This window comes from Necator americanus, chromosome II (assembly GCF_031761385.1).
Source record: "Necator americanus strain Aroian chromosome II, whole genome shotgun sequence".
Classification (NCBI taxonomy): domain Eukaryota; kingdom Metazoa; phylum Nematoda; class Chromadorea; order Rhabditida; family Ancylostomatidae; genus Necator; species Necator americanus.
The window spans coordinates 4,567,567-4,591,830 of record NC_087372.1 but is presented as its reverse complement, the minus strand read 5'-3'; the positions used below and the strand labels follow the sequence as shown (position 1 = coordinate 4,591,830).

The window sequence follows — 24,264 nt, the reverse complement described above, 5'->3', positions numbered from 1 at the left end:
TGCTTCTTATCACATTAAGAGATCTCTACTCTTTCAATCCATTTCCATTTTCACTGGTTACGTCTGAGAATAAATATTCTTGCGTCAGATGCCGTAAAGCTGGCAATTAACCCCAAAATGTAGTTAAGTATGTTGCACTTGTGACTGCTTTATATTTATGGATATAGAATATTAAATCACTCTTTTATTACCTTGTGGAAAATAAAAAATTTGCCAAAAACACACGACAAATGAATGAACTGACCTTCCTATGGGGTATATTTTTATCTGGTCATGCAACTGCGTATAATTTTTTGAGCGAGTTAACAATTAGAGAAATCATACGAGTGTCTGGATAATTTGATACGTCATTTTGGTAACAACTAAGTATAACAAGACAATCTTAAGCAATCTTCATTGAACTGAAGGAGACAAATATTTGTTTCTATCACGTTATTGATTTCATTGATTCATTTATTACTGGCTGCGATACTTCACACAATACTTCTCAAATTACTGATTTGGGATTTCGTGATCTTTTCTCAGTCGTTTTACTCTGAAAACGTCAGCTAAGGTCACTGGAATGAAACGACAACAGAAACATCCAGCTCACCTTATCCATCGTCTGGGATGAGCCCTGGATCCAGAAGTCTTCGTTGGTCTGATCAGTGGGTTCGTAAGCGCTCTAAGAAAACATTAACTAAGTTAAAGCCCTTGTCTTTAGTAATTACTTGTCGTGCCCGGCACGACTTTCCCAGCCAGCCGGCACCCTCTCTCACGCGGTGCGCTGAAACATTGCCATTGGCAATGTATTACGGTAGCGCTCCCACGCCGGCCGCAGTATATACGGGCTGGTTCCGAGCACTCGGGGTTCCAGTTCCTTTTCGTCATTTCTTGTAGTGCCGTAATTTCGTACTCGTGCTCGTGCTTTTCGATCGATTGCCGCACCACCACCGCATGCAGCACTACACCATCTAACCCTGGCTGGCTATCCATGGGGCCGAACCGCAACCACATACCATTTGCCGCCCCGAGTCAAACAACTGAGCCGTGGACAGGCCCCTATACTCTTCTGCCGTTTATGTCGTGTATATATGCATTGCTGTTTAGTGTCGTTATGAGGATAAAGCCACTTATGTATAACCACTCTTACTGCATTATCACCGCAAGTGAACAGGTTGGGGGTGGGATCAGGGGGCGGCACCGAGGCCCTCTAAGGAGGAACGGGGCAGGGGGATGGGACCCTGGGCACGAGCCTGCAGGGTCCGGAGGGGCTAGGTCGCCATTCGGTGGCTAGCCCAACGCAGGCCCTCCCGTATCCGGGCAGTCGGCGCCGGGTGCTACCACCGATGCCCGCCGCTCTTCCTTGGAGCGGACTCGCGGCACGACATTATTACATTTGTTCAGTAGTATCTTCACAATGCACTTCAAGGCACAGTAGCCAAAATTAAGCCTAGTCATTTGTTTCTCTACACTTTTAATGGAATTTTTTATATTAATGTTGCGGACTCAACGCGACCACTTTTGCGTTCCATCTAAACGTTAGGGGATGCGGAAGTGGCACGGTCCTGCAGCGCTCCTTCATTGTGCGCGCTTTGTGCTCCGCCCATTTGATACTATAAAAGTCACAGTTCCGTTACGTTAAGTAATCCATCCTGTCATCGTTGTCAAAGCGGACGGAACGGAAGAGATGTGAGTCTAACGACACAATAAGCGTAACTCTCGAGCAGTAATAACAACCCAAGAGGAGGAGAAAGTGCTTTGAAATGTAACCAGGATTTTTTCCAATTATCTGGCAGCGTGGGACACACGCTTCCGTGCCCAGGCTCCGCCTGTACGTCCGGGGATCTGCACTTGCTGGGCCCGTAGCGAGAGGTTGGTGAGACTCATGTTAATTTGGAATGGAGTGCGCGTGATGAAGAGTAAGCATGCACGTATGATATGTACTGTACGAAGATTAATACACAAGCCCCATAAAGAAGTGGCTCAAGACAACATGCACCTAACCTTTATGGGGTTCTCATTAGCTCCTGCCGCATGAGCCCGAAGCGTTCCGGACAGTAAATCCACGCCTATGGGACCAATTGAAAAGACCAGGCATGAGGTCAGAGTAAAAGAGAAGCACAAAAAAACATACCCAACATTCTTGGCGCAAGAGTGTTCAAAGACGTAACGATAGCAGTAAAACACAATTGTTGAAAAAAGACTTATTTTTACTAGTCTATCTCCCTATTCTTGCTACAAACTTCGGTGTTGCTATCATAAGCTATGTAGCGAAATCTGAGTTGGTCCCAACTAATTAATGGATTCTTCGCTTAGCCACAAAATATCCTTAGTGTAGACCCAAATTCGGCTTTTCAACGAATTTGTTGTTCCACTCGTCAAAGCTGATTAAAAACTGCACTACTTGCATTGCGCAGTTAGTCGGGAAAGAACAGCTGTGGAATATAATGAGAGAGTTTAATGAAGTAAGGGGAAACTGTTTATCCTCGCCAGAAAGGATGTTTGTAGAGATTAGATTAAAACTTTGATAACTTACCACTTTTCTGCGGCTGCACAAAGTAATTATTTGTAACAATTCGTTGAAGTCTTCTGGAAGTCGCTCGTTTGGCCTGTTTGTTATGTTATATTATCCGTTATAGTATTATGAGTTTAAAATTTTCGCAGCTTGTTTCTTTTCTACATCTCTAGCTTTTGCGATCAAATATCTACGATGGTAGTAGCTGCAAGTAAATGAAAAAGAAACACCTAAAGAAAATCAAAGCAAAATTATTATCAGTAGATGCCAAAACTGTGGATTTGAAATAAAAAGGAAGTTCTAAAAAATGTTTGCAACAGTGAACATTGCAGGTGTTGGATTAATTCTATTTTTCCCGCATAAATGGCTAAGAGGGCAAGATATGTAGTCTTTGGCGAAGATTATTCGGTTTAGAGTGCGCCAATGCATTCAACTTTAATTGAGACTCGTGAAAGCCTTATAAAAAGAATCCAACCAATCCTTGGACTGTGTTTGATTCAAGAACAGAATATAAATTTCTGTTGCACTGATTTAACAAAACTTTTCTGTTCCTAATGTTCTTTAGAAACCTACCTTCAGTGGTTATGCTAGAATATAGTGGCAGTATCTGCAGGATTTACATCGAGGGGTAAGCGTGTAGCGATGTAAAGCAACAGTGACTTCAACTGATCATTGCAGGCGATTGTCTCTTATTAGTTCGCCCATGCCGCAGCTAGGCAACATATACAAAGTGTTCCAAGAGGACATCATCTCAAAACCTACAGTTCATCCTCGCTATCTACGTTTTCGCTCTGCAGAAATATTGTTTGAAGGTCAACTTTTTGGGCAGCACAACTCTGCGTATCCATGGAAATTGTCGTCGACATTCACCAGCAAAAGCAAAAGCAAAAGTCAACCATCTATGCGATCCCAGCTGCCAAATAGTCATCTCCCACCACAAACTAGAAAGTTCTTGAGGATATCGGAGTTAGTATTGTGTCCTCTACGTCAGCCCTGCGCTACACTGCAAGTCGTGCAAATGGCAACCCCGCTGCGAACCAGCTTGAAAGAAGCCCACAAATCACTGAAGTACCACCCTCCGTTAATACTACTGCCTTTTCTTTGTTTCACGAGTGCTCTAAATCTCTCTACTTTGGTTAGCTACAGTCATAGTCCAAAAATGTTTAATTCCAGGTTGACGGTAAAACAAGTACCGTGTGATAAAAGAGATTATTACTTTAACATGAGTCCCAGAAACTTACCAATGAAAGTGCACAAGATCCATTAATTTAGTGACGTGTTTCTTTACATCTTTGGCTTCGTATTTGAAAAGCGTTGACTTTTGTGAGAGGTGTGTGCTCTCGAGGAGTTGATGTGCAAGTGATGTGTCTGCTTTTCGGTCTGGAAACTTCTGACTTGAAGTCAAGTGTTGAGATCACATCCAATAACGAAACGAGTGTATTACGCTTTAAAACGTTGTTAGGCTGCCCGCAGAGTCCAGAACCGCGCGGCCGCGCGGTTCCGAACGGTACTAATAGTTCGTACCTAGAGGGGTTAAACGAAGGTCTTTTTATACCCAGCCGTCTGGAACCGGAATGGACCTTGTAAAACTGCAAACAGGTAATTATCTAAGGATCTTCACAACCGAGTTACTCGAAGTATTATCTCAGCTCTCACTGCCACACTCTTATCTTTAATATAATTATTTTATCTAATTTGCATAATTTATGCTACTCCCAAATTGATTTTTTTAAATACAATTTTGTGCTTGCTTTTGTGCAAATCCGATTCTAGTGTCACCATGTCAACTTCGTAGATGTACGGCCGGGAAAAAAACTATATAATACGAGTGTGTTTGCAGTTGTTCAGCACGAGCATGTTGTTGTTATATAGTAACGAGCTTAGTCTGTGTGTATGTGTGTGTATTTGTCAGTGCGTCAAGAAATTCGAAAAAAGGGATGCGACGGGTTCCACTTCGACGGATTGGTGCGCTAGCGCCAGAACGCTATAAAATTGATTGCAACGGGTCATACGGCGTGGAAATGTGCACAATAATATCGTGTGCATGTCGCAAAAGGTTAATGGGATGTTGCAGCCGTTTCATAGAAGTGGCCACGTTGGTTTTCACTTTTATAACTATTTCCTTGCACGTTTGCTTCAAGTTGGTAAAAGGCCTTCCTCAGAATATGAAATACCCGCATGGAAACGGGTGCTCGAATAGTAGCAAAGGGTTTACGTGATCTGTCGTGGAACTTTATCTTCATCAGTAGGATTATGTATTTATTATTTATGTATGATGTGTTTTATTTATTTATCATTGTATTATTCTGTGATAACTGTTGAGGGGAAGCAGGAGGAAAACCCATACTTCAGGAAATGCTCTAAAATTTTTCTGTAACATATTGGTAGGGAGTGTTTGAAGCTAAAGATTGAATGTTCTCCAAATGAAGAACTGACGTGTTTAGAAAAAATATGAAGTCTTACGCTTTTATTTATAATAGAAAGATAGAGAAAGATTGCTAGAAGTACAGGAATCTAATTTCACAGAAAATGGCACGACGCTGACGACTCTCTGACGCTTAACAGTCGCGGAACTTTTGCAACGTATGAATTTTGTTATTCTCACTGTCTGCATGTAGGTATGTGGAGTGAGGACGAATTCAGAGTTCGAATCCATTCAAAGTAAATAACTCAAAAAAGATATTTTATTCATTCCTACTGAGATTCTCTACGTTGTTTTATTAACCACTTCAAAGAATGCAACGTTTTTTAGACGCCAGCAATTTTCTCATAATTCCTCTGTAATCTATACAAGAAAAATAATTAATATGTTCCCAGAAGACTTCTTTTAATATCGTATTGCAAACATTGAGGGTTTGAAATTGCTAGAGGAAATGTCCGACCAAATCTGCCGTAGCCAGCTACCAGCTACTATGAGGAACCAATTTCAACTTAAACTTACTGAACTTGGCCGCCTTGCAGAGGTTAATATAAGTCAGAAAACAGAACATTGTTATTACTCAAGTATTAGAGAGACGTTGAGGAGATAACATGTACACTCCTGATTCTAAAGCGGAACAATTACGAGTTGAAATCAAACAGTCCAGGTTTTAATTACCAAGAACGGCAGTGTTAGGTCTGGTGGAGATTGGCAGTAGAAATGAACCTTACCGCATAAGTGTAGGCTATTAAGGTATCGGTTGCAGGTAAATGATGTTATCCAGATTTATCACAACCAAGGATAGAGCAGAGAAATTGAGTAACGCGGACGAATGTTAACACTGATACTGCATCAATCTACTCTTCCTTCGTTTGTTTAGGACTGCCACTCACTTCAAGTGAAAGACACTAGAATTTAGATTGCTCGGTGTTTTCGTCTGTCTGTGTTTTCACAGGTTCTGAGTGGCGGCGCGAAATGATACATCTACATGCTGCTAGGAACTCATATTACGGGTTTTGTAGCGGAAGAACCACGTTTTTGATGTCGTACTTGGCAGAAACAACGTTTTCGAAGGCCTTCAAGTGGTTTATTTCAGAAAAAATCTGGGAAGATGCTAAACATCTTCTATTTAATAGATTTTTCGTCTGCCTGCTTAACAAATTCAATGATTTTCCGAACATCTAATCCTCTTCAATGCTTTTGCTGCCCCAAAAGAATTATAGTTGCGGCTACAACCGCGAAACTGTCCGATATTTTCTCATCCACAATAGCCTGCCGACAAGACCGAGGTCATGAATATTGCGAATTTGCATGCCACAGGATGCTGCACATTTAAATAAAAATCTATAAAAAAAAACAGACAAAACGAACAGTGGCCAGTTATGTACAAGGAGCACGGGAAATGGAGTTCTTTAGGCTTGAGTCGGACACCTCCGCTTTTTATTAAGAGCAGAAATGCGTGCACGTGTACTGTTCGATACGCATATCACTTTATCGTCAGAGTACGAACGAAGTCGTTGCTTGTGAAACTCCACCTAAACACATAAGTTATATCCACGCAACATAAAGTGTGAACTAATGTGGAATTTGGTGAAGTCAACCAACATGTACTAATTCTCTGTAGTGTTGCAGATCCAGCACGTGTTTTACACCTCCATGAGTCTTGTTAAAGATAATTTCATGAATACAGTCCACTACTGCATAATCAAAGGTAGGGAGCACCTAAAATGTAGATTGAGTACATTATACTAATGTCAACTGCTCAATCTAGGAATTTACAACTGGAAAACACATATAGGATCGGATGGTAATGTAGTCGATAACAACCGCTTTCGGTTCGCACAGGTAAGGCGGAAAAGGGATTGTGTGTCAATAGGAGAATAGTCTACATCACATATTTCACACGAAAAGTATTTCAGCCGAAAGTATTTCCAATATAACTTGCCGTTTTTCCCTCTTCAATTTACTGTCTTCTGGATTCTCTGGAGTGTGGTCGTGGGGGAGGATGCAGCGGAGCCCAGATACGCGACAATCGTTGCGAGTGCGGGTGCCCGCGCAGCAGGCCTATGGCAGATCGACTGGGAGTCAGTTATCATGAGCGCCTCTTTTCCGGCATCTTCTTTTTGCAAATTTAACACTTAGAGCATATAAAACGCCTAAAGATCTGCTTTTCCAGCTGACTTGTTTACACACGCTGATCCCGATTTCCACTTGTACGAAGAATCTTTCAAACCTTACAAACTTCTTAAGATAATTTAAAGGCATCACCCTACGAATCTGGAGTGGTACGGATTTCCAGTGGAGTATTCGTATACAGAGTCATAGATTATGGCGTGATTCCGTTCTTTTTTTCCTAATTGTCGTAGAAAACGTGAAGATATGGCATCGAGCGTTTCGGCGCACTAATTTCTACAAGGAGTTCGACTGGAGCGCCCGTGCGGCGCCGCACATTTCGTGCCGTTTTTTACGGCAATTAGGAAGAAACGGACGGAATCACCCCCTCTCCTTAATCTACGATCCCGTATGCGAATACTTCACCTGAAATCCGTACCACCTCAGATTCGTGGGGTGATGCCTTTAATGACTTTTTCGTCGAAATAAGTGTTGAATGTTTTGGTACAGTATATTGCGCCTCTACATGTGTATCTTATGTGGAGTACAAAACGAATGCTCAAGTCATGGTGCAATCATCGGCAAATTGTCCACTTTAAAAAGAGAAAGAAAGGACGCTGACCTTATTCGCAATCAGGTTATAGCTTTTGGATAGAACTTCTAAATCTTCTATTCCGAGGATACATATGCCATTTCTGCTAGTTCCTGATGGACACCCACACTTCGTATTGTACCAGAACGAAAACCTGAGTAATGTTAGTAGCATATGAAAATTTTCTATTGCAAATCCTCTATTAAAATAACACTTATAGAGGGAAAAGCGAGAATGAAATGCAATTTGTCCCGACGATACTGAAGAAGGACCTGCTTCGCTTCACAGATCTACTCGGAAATTACAGACCTCATTTTTCTCAGCTGGGAGGTGGCGCGTCTACTATTGTGCTTACTGGGGTCATTCCGTATATAAGTTTCTGTTGCACTCGGGTTCGAACCTCGATTTCCCAATCTACGCCTCGCCACTGCCAAGCCAGGGTATAACGAAAGTGAGGTTGCTGGGAAACTGGAGGAAAAATACAGAGGTAAAGGTGGAGATGACGAGTATGAGCGTGGCACCGCTCAAGTCCCCTTATCGTCCTGAAAAAAGCGTAGGAAACGGGGTTTGCTTCTACGAGGTGAAAAAGGCTAAACTCTTGTCTCTGTGTATACGAACGAGCGGTGGAGGAACAACTGGGTCAATTAGATCTCCTGTTTAGTCTATCCAAGTAAAACCAATGAATTGACTGCTGGGAGGAGAAGAGCGTATACAACGATGCTCGTTATAGCGAACTTCGTTGGAACAAACGCCGTTTTCACGCCATGGGGCCATGCTCAAACTCGTGATATGTATAATGAACTCTATATATAAATTTATTTAACAACCTATCTTATCAAACTCGATACTCTATATTGTTCCACAAGTTTTCCAGCAACTCCAGTTTAGTAATACTTTGCTCTAAGTGCTTACGACAACCACATGTTGGGCCAGAAAGGAAGGAGGTAAGGGCTACATGTGAGGCCGTCAAAGAGAAAGCTGAGGCAGTTGCAGTTGGGCGCGTGTGTACGCGCTCATGTATCCGAAGGGAGTATGTGAATAAAGTGCTCAGCATGTGCGAGTTTCTTTAATAACTGAAAGCAAGAAGAGTGGTGGTATTACTACTTGGTGGATAAGAAATGGAAGAGGCTCAAATACGAACCTGGTTATCCCCGGAATAAAAATGGCGTTTTGTAAGCATTTTGAGGTGAATCGTCCTGGCATATCAAGATCGTCGCTTACTTGTAGCGATGGTATTAACAACTCATCAACGCCGTAAGTCTGAACGCATCACAACAATCCAAGTATCTTAGCAAAGTGAGCCGCAGTCAAGTCGGATCTCGAGGTAGGCACATAAGACATATATCTACCCTTTCGTCACTGATCACTGACTCGACTCTGTGTCGAGCAGTTTTTGCAAATTATTTTGAGAATATACCTCTTTTCTATTAAGCTGATAGAGAAGTCTCGTGAGGTTAACAGTATTCACCATCCATTCAACGGCTGCTCGAGATAAAGATGCTTGCGCTGAACCTTTTGCAAAATTAAACTTCGCATTAAGCTGGGATCTCGTAGCAGCAGATTCTAAAAAATGGCTTTGCGAACTCGTGGAAACTGATCTGTGGTGGGGTTTGAAAATGTGCAAAATTATAATACTAAGTTCTGCTTTAGAATGCACATTCCTCTAAAAATTCAAGTAGTCTCCGAGGAAAAAAACACGGAAGAAACAGATCTAAGAAATCAAAGTACAAACCGTTCTTGAAAATATGAAGACTTTTTGCGTCCCATCTGTGTTGATCTGCAACTTGCGAACATCTAATATCTGAACAATAACGAATCGCAACGTCGTTAACGCCGTTCAACATCTCATAAATTTCAACCGTTTCCTTCACTGATTTGATTACGAGGTCGTAGTTCTGGAAAAGAGGTTTCTGAAAGATCTTACAGTTTACACAGGTAGGTTGAATATATGTCCACCTGTAATAAAAGTAAGTATCGCCATCCATCCACTCGAACGAGAATTTTCAAACATTCTTGATAAGCAAAATTAATGAAGTGTCCTGAGCTATCAATACTCAGTTGTTCTGCAATTACTTATGAGTATGATAGAAAGTGAGTTCCCTAGATTTCAAACAGCACAATCGAACCGTATGAATGAAGAAGTTAGCCCAAGTAGACTTACAGGCAGCATACCACGAATCTGGAGTGGCACAAATTTCAGGCGGAATATTCGTATACGGGATCGTAGATTATAGAGAACTGGGCGATTCCGTCCATTTCTTGCTAATTGGGGTAAAAAACGGCCCGGAAGATGCGGCGTGTGCACACGGCTGGCGCGCTCCAATCGGACTCGTCGCAGAAAATAGCGCACCGGAACACTCGAAGCCGTATCTTCCGGGCCGTTTTTTTACGGCAAATGGGAAGAAATAGACGGAATCACCCTTCTCTCCTTAATCTACTATCTCGAATACGAATACTCCACCTGAAATTCGTACTACCTCAGATTCGTGGGGTGATGCCTTTAAAACTGGAAGTAATATACACTTACTATCTGCTATGTATATATTTGAGAAGCATCTTCCCATCCGGTGAATATCCGCAACAAAACTATTGTCCGCTTTTTTGTCGATGAAGTAACAGAAATGGTTTTGGTAATGATAACTAGATCTGAGCTCGTCTTCAATAAATATATAATTCTAAAATCTACGAAAATGAATTGAGCGCTAATGAAATCTTCTAATTCACACCCATCTGAACTAATTTTTAAAGTTTACAACAGGGTTAGATTAATAGCTGTTTATATTTGTTATCTAAATGTATGCCTATGTTATTTTTGTTAAGGTGACGTATAACGTAATCGTAAGAAGTCAGCACAGCCATGCACAGTTAATGAACCAATCAAGGCCAACCACATCATCCAGGACAACCTTCACACCTCTTGGACCAATTTCTTCATTTCAGGAATGCCTCGAAGAGCGATGATAGTGATTCCGCATAGCGTTCGATCAGTACAACTCATTACATAAACCAAATGCGTGTTAATAAACCACTGCGGTTCTAATTTAAAATGAAACAAGAAAAAAGAGATATAGAGGCTCATAATAGACGACTACCTAGACGATCTATTTCTTTTCCAGATACCAGTCTCCTCTGAACCTCTGCAATAGAAAGCGGAAACTAACTTCAAGCAAACAGAAAAAAGTGATTGAATAGTGAGAAGAAGAGTACCAATTGGAAAATGTGAAAAAACTGTTGTAAAAACGACTTATTTGGTAAAATCATCAAGAAACTACGATCCTGATCAGAACACCCTCCACTCCCTCGCTCCCCTCCTCCCTCCAAAAAAAAAAACAAAGAAAGAACTTATCCACGCCAACCACTCTATCCGTTCCATTCTATCAGTCAGTTGTGCTATAAGTTACCAGATATCACTATTATTACTATCAGCTGTACTGATTACCCATTACAACCACTCTATCCGCTCTCTCCTATGAGCAATCGCGCTTATTACCTCATAAACAATCCGAGCATAGGCTACTCCAAATCTGAGGCGATCAACTTGCTTGGGAGGAAGAACACGTGCACGGATGCTCTCACAACTCATGTCGTAGCTACATTTACGAAGTTTTGGTCGACTTCTGCTGATTTTATTTATGTACTCCTGAAAAAGAATCTAATTTTCAAGAAAACTCCTTCATCTTCCTAGAGATTTTCTAGGACATCGAATACCTCATCATTTTTTAGTATTCTTTGGCAATCAACGTGCCACGTTTCTGGTTTTCTTTGAAAAACTGGGTGGAAATCGGCGGATACTTTCGGTTGTGGACCCACATTGCACCTCCGTCTCTGGAATATTATTGCATAAGAACAATTGTGAGATGAACTGGCTTGATGTCTTTATAAAATAATGCATCCGCTTGCATATGACTCAAACACGAATCCACCGAACATTTGTCCTGTATTGGTCTCAATTTTGTGCTCGTCCCGTAATTTTTCTTTTCCTAAAATAGCAACCAATTGATCCAGAGTCTCACAAGCATTCCAAATGTTCTAAAATCCGTAAAATGCACCCAACTTCATCAAAATATATGTTCTTGTCAAGATTCGTTAAGTTTTATACAGCAGACTTTTTTCTTATCGCTTGAATAGTTAAATTAAAATTGCCAAAGTGGAATAATTCCAAATCACCTTCAAGTTTCATTTCAGTTGTTCTGTAATGGATGCATATTATGAAGAAGTATGATAGTAGCACACTGCAGAATATAGCGAATTTTGATATTCGACGGATATTCATATTCAAAAGCTTGTCGATTAGTTTAATGCTGAATTATAAATGTTGGTTTTATTTGGTAGCTAGAGGTATGGTTATGAAAAGGATTACGGCCGAGGCGGAGAAATTAACAGAGGGACTTCGTCTACCTCTCACTCATCATGCTGCTCACACAAAAGAAAATAGTGCAACTGTTGTCCACTGAAATGGCTGTTGAATCTGGACCAGGTCGAAAACTCTCAGAAAAATCTCGGCAAGAATCTAGTTCAGCAAAAATAGCTTGATCTAGAGTCATTTCGCGCAAGGATCGATCCATCTAGATCCACTTCAAAGGTTGTCCTGTATTCTGTGCATGTGGTCTCAATTCTGCATCACTTAAATTCGTCTAATTCCTAACAAGTTTCAAAAATAGTAATCGTCACAGTTAATGATAGTTAAACTGCACTTTTTATACCTTTTTGTTATTCTACTTTCAGAAGAAAATAACTTTTTTACCAATTATATAACTCGAGAATGTTGGGCTATGTTTTCGATGTTTACGATCGCACGCAGTCGGAAAAGCCATGAAAAATTTTTTGTTCGTAATAAATGATGATTTCCGAGCAATTTGGATTCTACTGTTTTTTCCTTCTTATCTTTTCTATTGAATCCAACACACAAATTACAGCCGAGTGACACCATTTCGATTGGAAATCAAAATGACAAAACAAAGTAGGAAGGATTGTGATCATCGTTCTTTCGGATCGAAGATGTGACATCAACGGTGATGGAAAAGCTCAACTCTATCAAAAGATAGCTGTTTGGTTAGTTTTGGCCAACTTTTTGCCATAGCGAAGCCATTCGGAGTTAGTCAAATATTGATCGAGTTATCGGAAATAAGCGATGACCTCGATATGCCTTGTCGATTCACTTCAAAATGTTTGTTGAAAGATATACAAACGAAATCTATAACATGATGAGAATTGCTGCCTCTTTTTTGCAGTTATTTATATGCAAGAAATGAAGCATATTCTTTTAGGATATCTCTATGGATTTGTGGTACTGATGAGTCAGTTTAGTTGGTCAAATTTTCAAGAGAAGACTAATCAAAAAATAAATAATTGATTCAAAAGGGCTATGCATATTTATATGCTCCCATTGTTGTTCAGTCTATGTCCATTAAGAAATGATTCAGGTCGTGTTACAAAACTATTCCAAGATCGAACAATCCTAAATTCGGTAATTATTTCTTGTATGTGGTCGCACATTCCAGCAGAAATAATCTGGCATGGATAACGCCAACGGAAGTCCGCAGCTAAATTGAGGTAAAGTAAATTGTCTACTTCTCTCCTCCTCTCTTTTTCTTTTATTAGGTATATTTTTCTATCATTGCAATCTCTTTCCATTTTAGCTGATCACGTTTGTGGGCAAATATCTTTGTGTCAGATCCCGCAAAGCTAGGAATAACTCTAAAAAAGTTAAACGTAGTCAAAGTAATTAAAGGTAGTTAGTGTCGCAGTTGTGGCTATTTTACTCCCATGTCTTTAGATTTTTAAATCAACTATTGAACACATTGCGAGAAGGAAAAAGTTGAGTCAAGGACACACGAAAATTGAATGAATTGATTTTTCTACTTTCAAGTGCCCGGATATTTTGTTAACTTCATATTGGTAACAATTAAGCCGTAACAAGACAATCTTAAGCAATCTTCATTGAACTGAAGGAGACAAATGTTTGTTTCTATCACGTTATTGATTCTATTGATTCATCTAATACCGGCTGCGATACTTCTCACAAGACTTCTCAAATTACTGATTTGGGATTTCGTGACCTTATCATCGGACTTCTCAGTCGTTTTACTCTGAATACATCAGCTAAGGTTACTGGAATGATCAGACACCACAGCATCAGAAACATCTGGCGCACCTGATCCATCGTCTGTGTGCCGCGTTGAGTCCAAAAATCTTCATTGTTACCGGTCACCTGTTCTACGGGCTCGTAAACGCTCTGAACAACTTTGGCTCACTAAAATTGCATTTAATTCTTGTTAGGTTCTTGCTAAGTAATATCCTGGCTGTACATTCTAATTCACAATAACCAACACTAGTAGTACTCATATGTTTTTCGAGACTTTCAATGGAATTTTTATGTTTAACTGGAAGTCTGTGTATAATTTTTTGGCGCAGTTTTCTTCTTTTACGTTAGTGGCAAACTCTGGGCTCAGAAATAGTGAGAGCCTTATTTTGTAAAGGGCGGAGGTATACCAATTGAAAAAATTCCCGAAATGGTCAGGTTTTCTCGGAGTCTATATTCAAATGAGGCAGAATCAACATCTTTGCAAAGGATAACCTCTCAAGAAGATAGAAACACACCAAATCCCTTGACCAATTTAGTGGAATCGAATTGAACCCACGATAATCCGTATATGCACCGGGAGTGAAATGTTTTGAGAATGTTGAAATGAAATGTTTTGAGCAGTTCTTCTATTAGTCTACGTAATTCAAATTCCAATGTATTCAGAAATCCTTTGTCATTTGTTGCGACTTGCTCAGTAAAACTATGTACCACATCAATGAAAAATAAATGAAGCACTAGGAATATGAAAAGTAATCCAACCCTGGTCATTTCGCCAAAAGGTAGACGATTCATTTCTCGTTTTATTTCGTCATTTGACTTTCTTCGAAAAGCGTCCGACACTGGTGCGTACGGCCTCTCAGAGAAGCTGTTAACTTGCTTCACTGCCTCCTCTACTTGAACTTCCACCAGTCCAGGTTCATCCAAGCGTACAAGTTGAACAGGATGTATGTTGATTCTTAACGCAAACATTTTATAAATGTATAGCGATGTGTAGGTGCCGTTGCCTGACGTTTTGCAAAAGCCCATAATACGGTAGTTCAAATCCGTAAAAGAAAAACTGAATTTTTGACAGCAGGAATGCACTATACTGTAAAATCCTCATAAAAAGAATATGACCTAACTTGTGCCGAAAACGCGTAGATGGTTGCACTTGGTGTGGGACCGTTACCAGCCCCATTTGAGACACGGAACTGAGAAAATCTTCGCTGCGTTTTGCATAAACAGACGCACAACAAGCCAGGTCAATCTTTCGTTTCGAAAAGACCGTGAACAAAGAGCATCAGCTTTGTCCACTCTCAGTAGAGCTACGAAACAGCATCGCATTAATGTATCATATGGCAACAATCTCGTAAACACGACCTGGCTCGTGGTATTGGTGATTTTGTAGGCGGTTGCTCTCGCTGCAGGACCGTTCCTGAGTCCAATCAGGAAATAGAATTTACCAAGTTCTCACCGCATAAGCAGATGTACCAAGTTAGTTTAGTTAGTTGTTTGGAAACCGTAAAATTAGGCGCCGCTCTGCTCACTTTTAGTAGCGCATTGTAACAGCGCATGCACCTTTCAACATCTAACCCCAGCGCCGATGTCCTGTCGATGCAGCAGACTGCAACATTGGATCGGTGGGTCAGAGAGGCAGACCACTACCTCAGGGGGTGTCACATAAGACCGGGGAAGAAGTAAAAAAAATGCAAACTTTTTAGAGCTGTAATTTCCATGTTAGCGTGATAATCATCTTTCAGTAAACTTTCTGGAACTAATTCTGGGAACAAAGAGGAATCGCCTCAAAAAGAATTCAGCTTATACGAGCTTATACGAGACGAATACTCTGTTTTCACCTTCTCAGATATTAGTAACATGCGAAAGTGAACAAGTGAAAGAAATGACAATGAGTTGTTGACAATGATGACAATGGATGAGTTTATAGGGGGGGGGGGGGGGAAGAAATTCTATTAGAACATAACACAGTCGAGTAAAAATGACCTGACTGCTTGTGTAGTTGCACAAATGGTTGCGCTCGCGATGAAATCCACTCCAGCTAGTGTAGCCCGATGCGAGTGTGGGGCTCAATAGGAACGTACTAGTTTATATGTTTTATCACAAAGTCATGTCGGCCCTAACAGTACGATTTCTTGAACTGGAACTAACTACTTTCAGGAGAAAATAGTCAAAAACTCACATGTTCGCACGTCTTCTAGAGAACGCTGACATTTGATCGTATATCTGACACCACCGTGAATGATCCTAAAAATCAACACTGTCAACAGCATTTGTTCAATTTTTCATTCTTGTTTTTCATTTCAATCAGTTTAATACTGTTATAGTGGAGGTGCTTCATGCAAAATAATTTCGTTTGTAAACAGAATTTTGGACAGTTGATGCTACCGTTTTTTAGTGCAGAAATCAAGGAATACATATTAATTACTCTACCACAATAGGACAAAGTACCCACTTTTTTAAGGTTTTCGGGAAGACATTTAGCACATCTAGCCCAGTCAAGCATTAATCTCATCACATATAACATCTCATGACGATCGAGTGGTGCTCCGTTGCACAATTCTATAAAATATATTGATGATCAATTACTCTTCTCTTCACCACCCGAATATAATTCAATCGTTCTACGAGTTAATTCTGTGCGAGAGTTCCGTCAATAATTCAAATGCCACAGTAGAAAGCGAGTTGCTATTTGCTACACTTTTAAATTCAACAGCAGCGGTAAGATTGATTCCATCACAGGATGGACCGGAATAATTGTCAACAAGAAAAAAGTGAGATAACTAACCTGAATGTAATCGAAAGACTTCAATCGTAGTTAAAGATTCTTTGGCTGACAAAATAATTCCATGAACTAGATACAGCAATGAGAACACTTCTTTTCTCCTAATGCTTGTGCATACCTCAAAGCAAAAAAAAAATATTTCAGTTAGAAAAAAGCCAAGAAAATCTTCAACCTCTCTCTTCTTAATGCCACCGACATTTTAAACTGAACCCACTTTCTATTGTTTTGCCAACCAAATTCTGGTGAAAAATTATTCACAGGCTAACGTGGCGATCTGCGTTCCGTTTTTATCAAAGATATGAAATTGGCTAGAATGTGTTTTTGTAACTATATCGAGGCCTGGTTAGGAGGAATGAGGAATTTGATTATACGTGCAGAGCGTTAAATACCCCTTCTCAGTCCTTCGACAAAGATAAGAAGACGAGTCGAAACGTCCGGCCGCAAATGAAGTTTCACTAGAATCTCGTTGGCAAAAGAAAAAAACAATGTTGGTATAATTATTAGCCTTTCTTTTAATTCTTGTGACAAACTTTGGTACTGCTAACAGAAGCGTCGCAGCGAAATCTAGACAACTCGCAACTTATCAATGTGTTTTTTGCATAACTACAAAATATCCTCCGTGTAGACCCAAATCAGAGTGGAAGCATTCGGTGATCTAACAAGAAACTGTTTATCCTTATCAAACAAAGACTTTGCACAAATAAAGTGGAAACATTGATAACGTACCACTTTTCTGCCGTTGCACAGAGTCATTAATCGCAGCAGTTCGCTGAAGTCCTTCGGAAGTCGCTCGCTTGGCCTGGATGTTATGTGTTATTATTCATTATAGTATTACCAGCCTGAACGTCCGGCTAAAGCCGGACTTCAGGTTTTTTTGGTGCTCGCTTCGCTCGCCTTCGCCGATCAATAAGAGATAACAGTAGCGACATTTTTTGTAAAATTAGAATTGCTTTCTTCTATCAACGCTTTCTTCAATTTTCTACCCAAAAATTTATGCATAAATGAATGATTTTATTGTTTTTCCCTAAACGGTCAGTTCTATATTTGGAGAACAACCAAACTTGATTTTACATCTATGTTCCTCTCAAACCTCCACAATTCGGAAACATTATTCGAAGTATCAGTTTCCTCCGTTCTCAACTACTAGCAAGGAACGAAGTGCTAACATGAAATCACGTGAATTACGTAAAATCACGTCCCGTCGCATCCCATTTTACAGTTATCCAGCTCCGGCGCACAATTTCGATGCCGTAGGACCCATCTCGCTCAACTTTACCGCGTTGGGGTTGCACCGCACCAAACCGACGCCTTGGTATCCGTCTCCCTCTCTTTTTGAAATTTCTTGACTGAGATACACACATACACAGACGCACACACGTAACACAATAAGCTTGTTATTATATACCAGTATGAGCGTCCGGCTAAAGCCGGACTTCAGACTTTCTGTGGTGTTTGCTTTGCTCGCCTTCAACGATCAACGGAAATTAATATTAGTGCCGTTTTCTATGAAATTTGACCTGTGTATCTCCAGCAATCTTTCTTACTTATTTTATATTATAACTAAAAGCGAAAGATTTCATACTCTTCTTCCTAAACGCGGCAGTTCTACATTTGGAGAACATTCGAACTTCAGCTACAAACACTCCTCACCAATATATTGTAGACAAAATTAAAAAGTATCACGCGAAATATGGGTTTTCCTCCTGCTTTCTATAAACAGTTATTAAAGAATGATGTCAGATCACGAAAACCTTCTGCTACCATTCGAGCACCCGTTTCTGTGCGTGTTCCAACTTTCTGAGAACGGCATGCTACAAACATGAGGCAAACTAAAAAGGAAATAGGCATGCGGAGGAGTCATAAGGGTGAAAAGCAAGGCGCAGATATGACCAGATATGAAGGGCTAAAAAAACTTTAAAACAAAAAAACAAGGGTTTATCTTTGGTATCAACGTTTTCGCTCAGCAGAAATATTTTTTGAAGGTGAACCTCATTTGGGCAGCATAGCTTCACGTCGTTTTCACACTACTATACATAATTCTTAGCAACTTACCAATGATAGAGCACGAGATCAATTGTTTTAGCGATGCGTTTTTTTACATCTTTGGCTTCGTATTTGAAAAGCGTTGACTTCGGTGAGAGGTGTGTGCTCTCAAGAAGTTTGTACGCAAGAGATGTGTTTGCTTTCCCGTCTGAAAATTGCTGACTTAAAGTCCTCTGCTGAGATCACATTCAAAAACACAACGAGTGCCATGCGCTCTGAAACGTTGTTACTCTTCTAAGAGGCAACAAACTCACCTATGTATAAACAAAGATCGCCAACACTGCTTGGTAGGCGGCTCACCACCTTAGTTACATCACTATCTGTTCCAATCATTATAACTAAATCATACTGGAATAATTCTTGCACACGAATGTGCAGAGGTTTGTCATAATCCACTTCTCTTTTCTGCGGAAGTCTTCCATTCTGAAAGTTACCACAGACAGTGACTTGTCGGACTGGACTAAACGTGGGAACGTTAGCAGAGGGACTCACATTTGTTACAGCAATCATATGTTTTTTGACATACTCCGCTTTTTTGGAGAGAGCAGGTGTGTTAGCCCCCGCAGCAGACCGAGCTGAGCAGGAAGTATGAGTAATTTTGAGTGATGGATATGGTAGTTTATGAGCGGCAACATACTTTGTCTCCAAATAATGTCAACATCTTGTATGCACCATACCATAGGATTCTTCCCCACAATTTCCTTAAAGAGTTTAGAATTAGTTGAAGCTTCGAAATTATGAAAAACTGTTCTTTTTTGTATAGAGGAATGAATGTAGAGGCACATCTTTGTAATTTATTTTCACTAAATAATAGGATAAGACGAGAGATGAAATAAGACAAAAGATGAGTAGACATCTGCAGCAGAGCTTAGTGCAGAAAACATCACCTCTGTCCTTTTCTGCTACTAGTAACTAGGTATTTTTGAAAGAAATGCTACATCTCTAGGACGTGGTCTAGTGTCAAGAGAGGGAAAGGATTTGAAATCCATCAAATAAGCTACGTTAATTTCACTTTAGAAAGAGGCGGAAAACTACCTGTAAGTACACTTGGAGTCAACGAAAAACTGTTACTCGCTGCAAACAGTTGAATGAAAGGTATTCTCTTTACTCCCAAATTACTTGTTCCCACAGCATTATGAGAAATGGGTTGTAGAGATCATCGATTGGACCATGAGACCACTGCTGAGCACACTTTTCTCTGCAGTCCGAATGGAGCTGACCATGATCTCAACTTAAAGGCATCATCCCACGAGGTGGTACAGATTTCAGGTGGAGTATTCGTATACGGGATAGTAGATTATGGAGAGGGGGAGAAAATAGGGCGCCGGAACGCCCGAAGCCGTATCTTCCGGGCCATTTTTTACGAGAATTAGGAATAAATGGACGGAATCACCCGGCAATCCATAATCTACTATCCCGTATACGAATACTCTACCTGAAATCCGTACCACCTCAGATTCGTGGAGTGATGCCTTTAATCACAACCGCTGGCTCTATCGCGCAGCTGCAAGCCCCACGCTTACGCAACCACACCAAGTCACAAATGGTTTTGACCTAGACGACAACTAACAGCAACAATACTTCATTTGCAGGTGTGGGTGTTCCCACATAAAATGTCGATATTTGGATATTTCTGGAAATTGTCATTCATTGACGTAGTATTTTCACTTCATAATTTAGCTGCGTCAATCTTTGGAAATGGATTTTTCAAATAAGGGACGCAAAGATAATTCCTTAGTTACAGAGTGAGATAAACACTGGAACAGGTCGAACCTCAACAACTCTCGAACATCATAATGAAATGAAACATCACAGTGAAATGTTGGCTTTATACCAATTATTAGAAAAGAAGCTAGTGTATCGTATTAAAGTTTGAAAAGTGGACTACGCTATATTAAGGTGTTCGGAAAGTATCTGCCGAAATACGGCAAAATTTCAAAACAACACAACTTTTTAACAACATTTTATTATTTGACGAAATAATTTCCATCAACATTAACAACTTTCTGCCAACGTCTCACAGGATCACGGATTCCTTTGGCGTAGAACTCCGACGACTTGGAAGCGAGGAAGATCAGGAAGCTCGAAGGTCATTTTCGAGGTGGTCACGATCATCGTAGCTCTTCTCTTCCAGGTAATGCTGTAGCGATCGGAAGAGGTTGTAATCGCTTAGATCCGGGTCCGCGTTGTACGGTGGGTGCGGTGGAACTTCCCATCCGAGCTCCAGAATTTTTTGGGAAGTCTTTTTCGCGATGTGATGGCGCGCGTTATCGTGCAGCAGGCAAACGTTGTCGAGCGTCAGGTGCTCCTGTGGATCTTGTCGCCCAGTCTTTGCAGTTGAGCGCAGTAGACCTCGGCAGTAACTGTCGTGTTGTCCGGTAGCAGTTCGAAACGATAGATTCCATGAACTCCCCACCAGGCGCTCAGCATGGCCTTCTTCTCATGGATTTCACCTTTCACGAAAGGATCCGGCATATCAGCGCCAGCGCACCACGCACTTTTGTGGGTGTGGTTAACGTAGAGAACCAATTTTTCATCTCCAGTGACAATCGTGTCCAGCCAGTCGAATCTGAGGCTTCTGGAGAGCAGCTGAGCGCAGATGTCCAAACGTCTTTAGCGGTTGCCGTCGCTCATTGCATGTGGGAGCCACTGACCGAGCTTTTTCACCATTCTGAAAGATCGCAGTCCATTGCTCACCGTGGACAGCAAACAGCCAAGACTGGCAGCAAAATACCGCACACCTTTATATGGATGCTGCTCCGTCGGATTCGTCAGTTCGTCGAACGATATTGCAGTCGGTCGACCAGAGCGAGGCTCATCTTCGAGTTTCTTGTTTCCGGCTTTGAAGCGCTGGAGCCAGGCGAGCACAGACCGCTCAGAAGGGACTTCAGTGCCGAATATTTGAGTTAATTTTCGATGGGTTTCAACAAAGGGGTGGCTAGATTCGAACTAGTAAAGATGTACGTGTCGAATATGGGTGGAATGTTCGGCCATTAGGATGAAATAGGCAAGGAAGAGGGAGCCAGATATGTTATGTGTATACAATTGGTAGCGTCCTTATATATTTAAAATTGGAGCTTTCAGAACATCTCAAAAAATCTGCACTACTGCGAAATTCTTGGCAGATACTTTCCGAACATCCTAATAAAAGCAGCATGCCACAACATTAACAATGTTGGTTTTTCCCCACGAAAAAAAGGTTAGATCATGAATATGAGCATGTCCACGCTCAATTCACTGTAATAACGCTGAAAAGAAAGTGGAAAATGGTCTTCGAGTTCAAATCTTCTACGAGACTCCCCAACATGCGCTACCCATGACCCCTGCTTTCCATCTGCAAACGAGTGGAAGAAAGTGAGTGAGGTTCTCTCAGTAACCCAGTCAGATAAAACAAATGGATAAGGCTGCTGAGAGGTCTCTACCCTTTTGTGGTAGGCTACCCTTCAGTTCAATTTTTTGTAAACATTAGAGAATAATCGCAGCATATAGCAAGCTCGGATATCAGCACAAGAAGAACCTAAATCGAAATTGATGTTTTCCTGCTTAGCGAAAATGGAATTTTAGCAGAGAGGAACTAATAACGACACTGTTCTGAACAGCACTGATTTGTACTCTTGGGATGAAACGGTGCCTACCTTGCAAATGGAAATTAGCAGGTCTTGAGATCGTTTATTGAGCTGATACGGTGCTGGTGGCAATCCAGTCCTTGTCCTCTTTATACGAATATACATAAGAGTACCTATGAATCCTAGCAGGAGCAAGAAAAGAAATATTATAGCTCCAGTTATGATGTACCACATAACACCTGATCCTCCCTTTGATGATTCTAAAAACATACTCAATTAAAATACCAAAATACCCTTTTCAAGAGAAAAAGAGGAAGATCTGCAGGGCTGTGGTCCTCAGACTTGAAAGAGAGATTTGGGGAGAGTAGACTTTTGTGCCATCACTTGAAGCGCAAAATCTATTTTTATTGGCACTTTCGAAATGTTTAGAGAATTTTCGTAGGCAATCTGCTAATCAAAGCTGTTTGAACTAATCTAGCTTAACTATCAATTAAATGTTGTTAATTACCCAAAAAATTTCACAGTGTGGCATGAGAAAGAAATATGGTACCGAGGTTCGCGTAAAATTCAAAAACTACGGATAGAAATTTGGTGGTTCCTGTCTTCTAAACAGCACTCGTCAAAGTAACTGGATAAAACAATTCGAAAAAATTATGTTCGAAGGAAATAAATTTACCTACGACGTGAGTAGGATCTTCACCTCCAGAGATTTTATCTACACCTTTCTTTGAGGTCATAGTAGAACTCAGTAGTACAACTTTGGAAAGAGTGACCACAGAGCTGTTAACGGCGCTCTTCTGAAAGGTGGTGGTAGTACCAGCCACTGATACCGTAGACGTCTTCTTAGTTGTTGTAGTAGTTCTCGGAGCCACAACGCTTGTGTCAAGCAACGGATTATTTTCCAACATTACTCTTGGATTATTATCCCCGATTTTGATGCCGACAAGATTTGGTAACGGCAGTGTTTTCAAATCCGGATTGTTCTTGATAATAATGGCAACTTTACCTTCTGTAATAAGTTTTGCAATGTTTTACAACAAAGCACAGAATACTTTGAAGAGAACTCAAGGAGAAATACTGCAAACTATTCTAACCGTACTCTAATCCGACATTTTCGAGCGATGTCAAATATTCGAAGTCGTTGAGACCAGTGTTATTGGAAATGATGAGGCGACCTTCTATAGTTCGAAATTTACGCAATATATGTACATTTGAAGGTAGACCTTAAAAAATCTAATTATACTGTTGTGATTTAGGGTAATGTGTTTGATTTCTGATACAGCCAGACAACACGAACTAATCCCCAAAAGTTCTGCAATTTTTGTCCTGTTTTACTCTCAAAAACGCCATTTCTAAGAATTTGCTCCCAACATTCAGTTGAAAAAAGGAGAAGAAGAGCAGAGTTAAAGCAGTTGAGACATTTGTAACTTGTGATTTTCAATGATAAAAATTTATTCTAAGGAAACAGAGAAATTTAAATTATTGGATTGTGAGGCGATAATTGGGTAGGTGTTAGAAGAGTGTAAAAAGGAGATCTTACACAAACCTTTCCAGTTCGATATGGTTAGGTCACCATATATGAGAGAGCAATTTGCACTCACTTCTAAATAATGTTCTGTCACATCTCCTCCCATACACTCATCTAAATAAATAATTTTCTAGTAGTTTTGTGCATATTCTCCTTATCTAGTTGAAAAGTTCTCACCGCACACTCTTTCCGAGTTATTGGCGATTTCAATGCCTGAGAACATCACATTCAAATAATTCAAATTATTGGGACATAAATTCATGTTATTGCGTATGTCTGAAAGGTTGCATTCGGACCACAGCTGTAATAACGAGACTTTAGAATGAACTTACATTGCTGACAAAGAGGAATAGGTTTAAATTTCGAGAAAGCCAATAAGAAGGTGACGTCCTTCAAACTTGTTTTCTCGATTCGGATGCAGCCAGTGAATTTGAACGAATGGAAATTGGATGGCTTGTATGGAATTTGCGTTATATCTTCTTTTACCACCAGAACTCCATAATAAGAAGTACAGTTCGGATCCAGCGTATGAAATGAGTCGAAAGGGATTGGTAGTGAACATTCTGTAGAATCTATGTATGAGATATGGCGTAAAAGTTTATCGGCAATATTTTAAAACCTTCAAACTCCAAAATTTTCTACT

At 40.5% G+C, this 24,264-nt stretch overlaps 2 protein-coding genes across 4 annotated transcripts in view; both read right to left on the bottom strand.

Moving 5' to 3' along the window:
• Positions 1–487: 487 nt before the first annotated feature.
• RB195_016850 (uncharacterized protein) lies at positions 488–5,487 on the bottom strand (the record flags this gene model as incomplete). The annotated part of the gene is made up of 5 exons (XM_064183581.1): positions 488–535; positions 593–664; positions 2,519–2,591; positions 3,739–3,877; positions 5,439–5,487. The coding sequence occupies 5 exons, from the start codon at positions 5,485–5,487 to the stop codon at positions 488–490; spliced, it is 381 nt and encodes a 126-aa protein (XP_064039462.1).
• Positions 5,488–5,496: 9 nt separating this feature from the next.
• Positions 5,497–24,264, bottom strand: part of RB195_016848 (uncharacterized protein) — a gene marked incomplete at both ends in the record, with an annotated part of 76,481 nt that continues 57,713 nt past the window's right edge. Inside the window, 25 exons of one of the 3 annotated variants that reach the window (XM_064183576.1) lie at positions 6,329–6,451; positions 6,522–6,638; positions 7,651–7,774; positions 8,762–8,880; positions 9,038–9,183; positions 9,353–9,515; positions 11,111–11,260; positions 11,329–11,445; positions 13,644–13,709; positions 13,775–13,855; positions 14,465–14,660; positions 15,882–15,946; positions 16,155–16,261; positions 16,488–16,602; positions 17,211–17,283; positions 18,537–18,675; positions 18,782–18,950; positions 19,020–19,102; positions 19,165–19,228; positions 22,163–22,353; positions 22,770–23,102; positions 23,188–23,316; positions 23,640–23,735; positions 23,799–23,897; positions 23,954–24,184. In XM_064183576.1, the coding sequence (XP_064039460.1) occupies positions 6,329–6,451; positions 6,522–6,638; positions 7,651–7,774; positions 8,762–8,880; positions 9,038–9,183; positions 9,353–9,515; positions 11,111–11,260; positions 11,329–11,445; positions 13,644–13,709; positions 13,775–13,855; positions 14,465–14,660; positions 15,882–15,946; positions 16,155–16,261; positions 16,488–16,602; positions 17,211–17,283; positions 18,537–18,675; positions 18,782–18,950; positions 19,020–19,102; positions 19,165–19,228; positions 22,163–22,353; positions 22,770–23,102; positions 23,188–23,316; positions 23,640–23,735; positions 23,799–23,897; positions 23,954–24,184 (3,296 nt within the window). Of the gene's footprint in view, positions 5,544–5,594; positions 5,643–6,328; positions 6,452–6,521; positions 6,639–7,650; positions 7,775–8,761; positions 8,881–9,037; positions 9,184–9,352; positions 9,516–9,576; positions 9,684–10,147; positions 10,185–10,721; positions 10,758–11,110; positions 11,261–11,328; positions 11,446–11,520; positions 11,601–13,624; positions 13,710–13,774; positions 13,856–14,464; positions 14,661–15,881; positions 15,947–16,154; positions 16,262–16,487; positions 16,603–17,210; positions 17,284–18,536; positions 18,676–18,781; positions 18,951–19,019; positions 19,103–19,164; positions 19,229–22,162; positions 22,354–22,769; positions 23,103–23,187; positions 23,317–23,639; positions 23,736–23,798; positions 23,898–23,953; positions 24,185–24,264 lie in introns of those variants that run through there. The other 2 variants (XM_064183577.1, XM_064183578.1) reach the window with 2 other exon arrangements.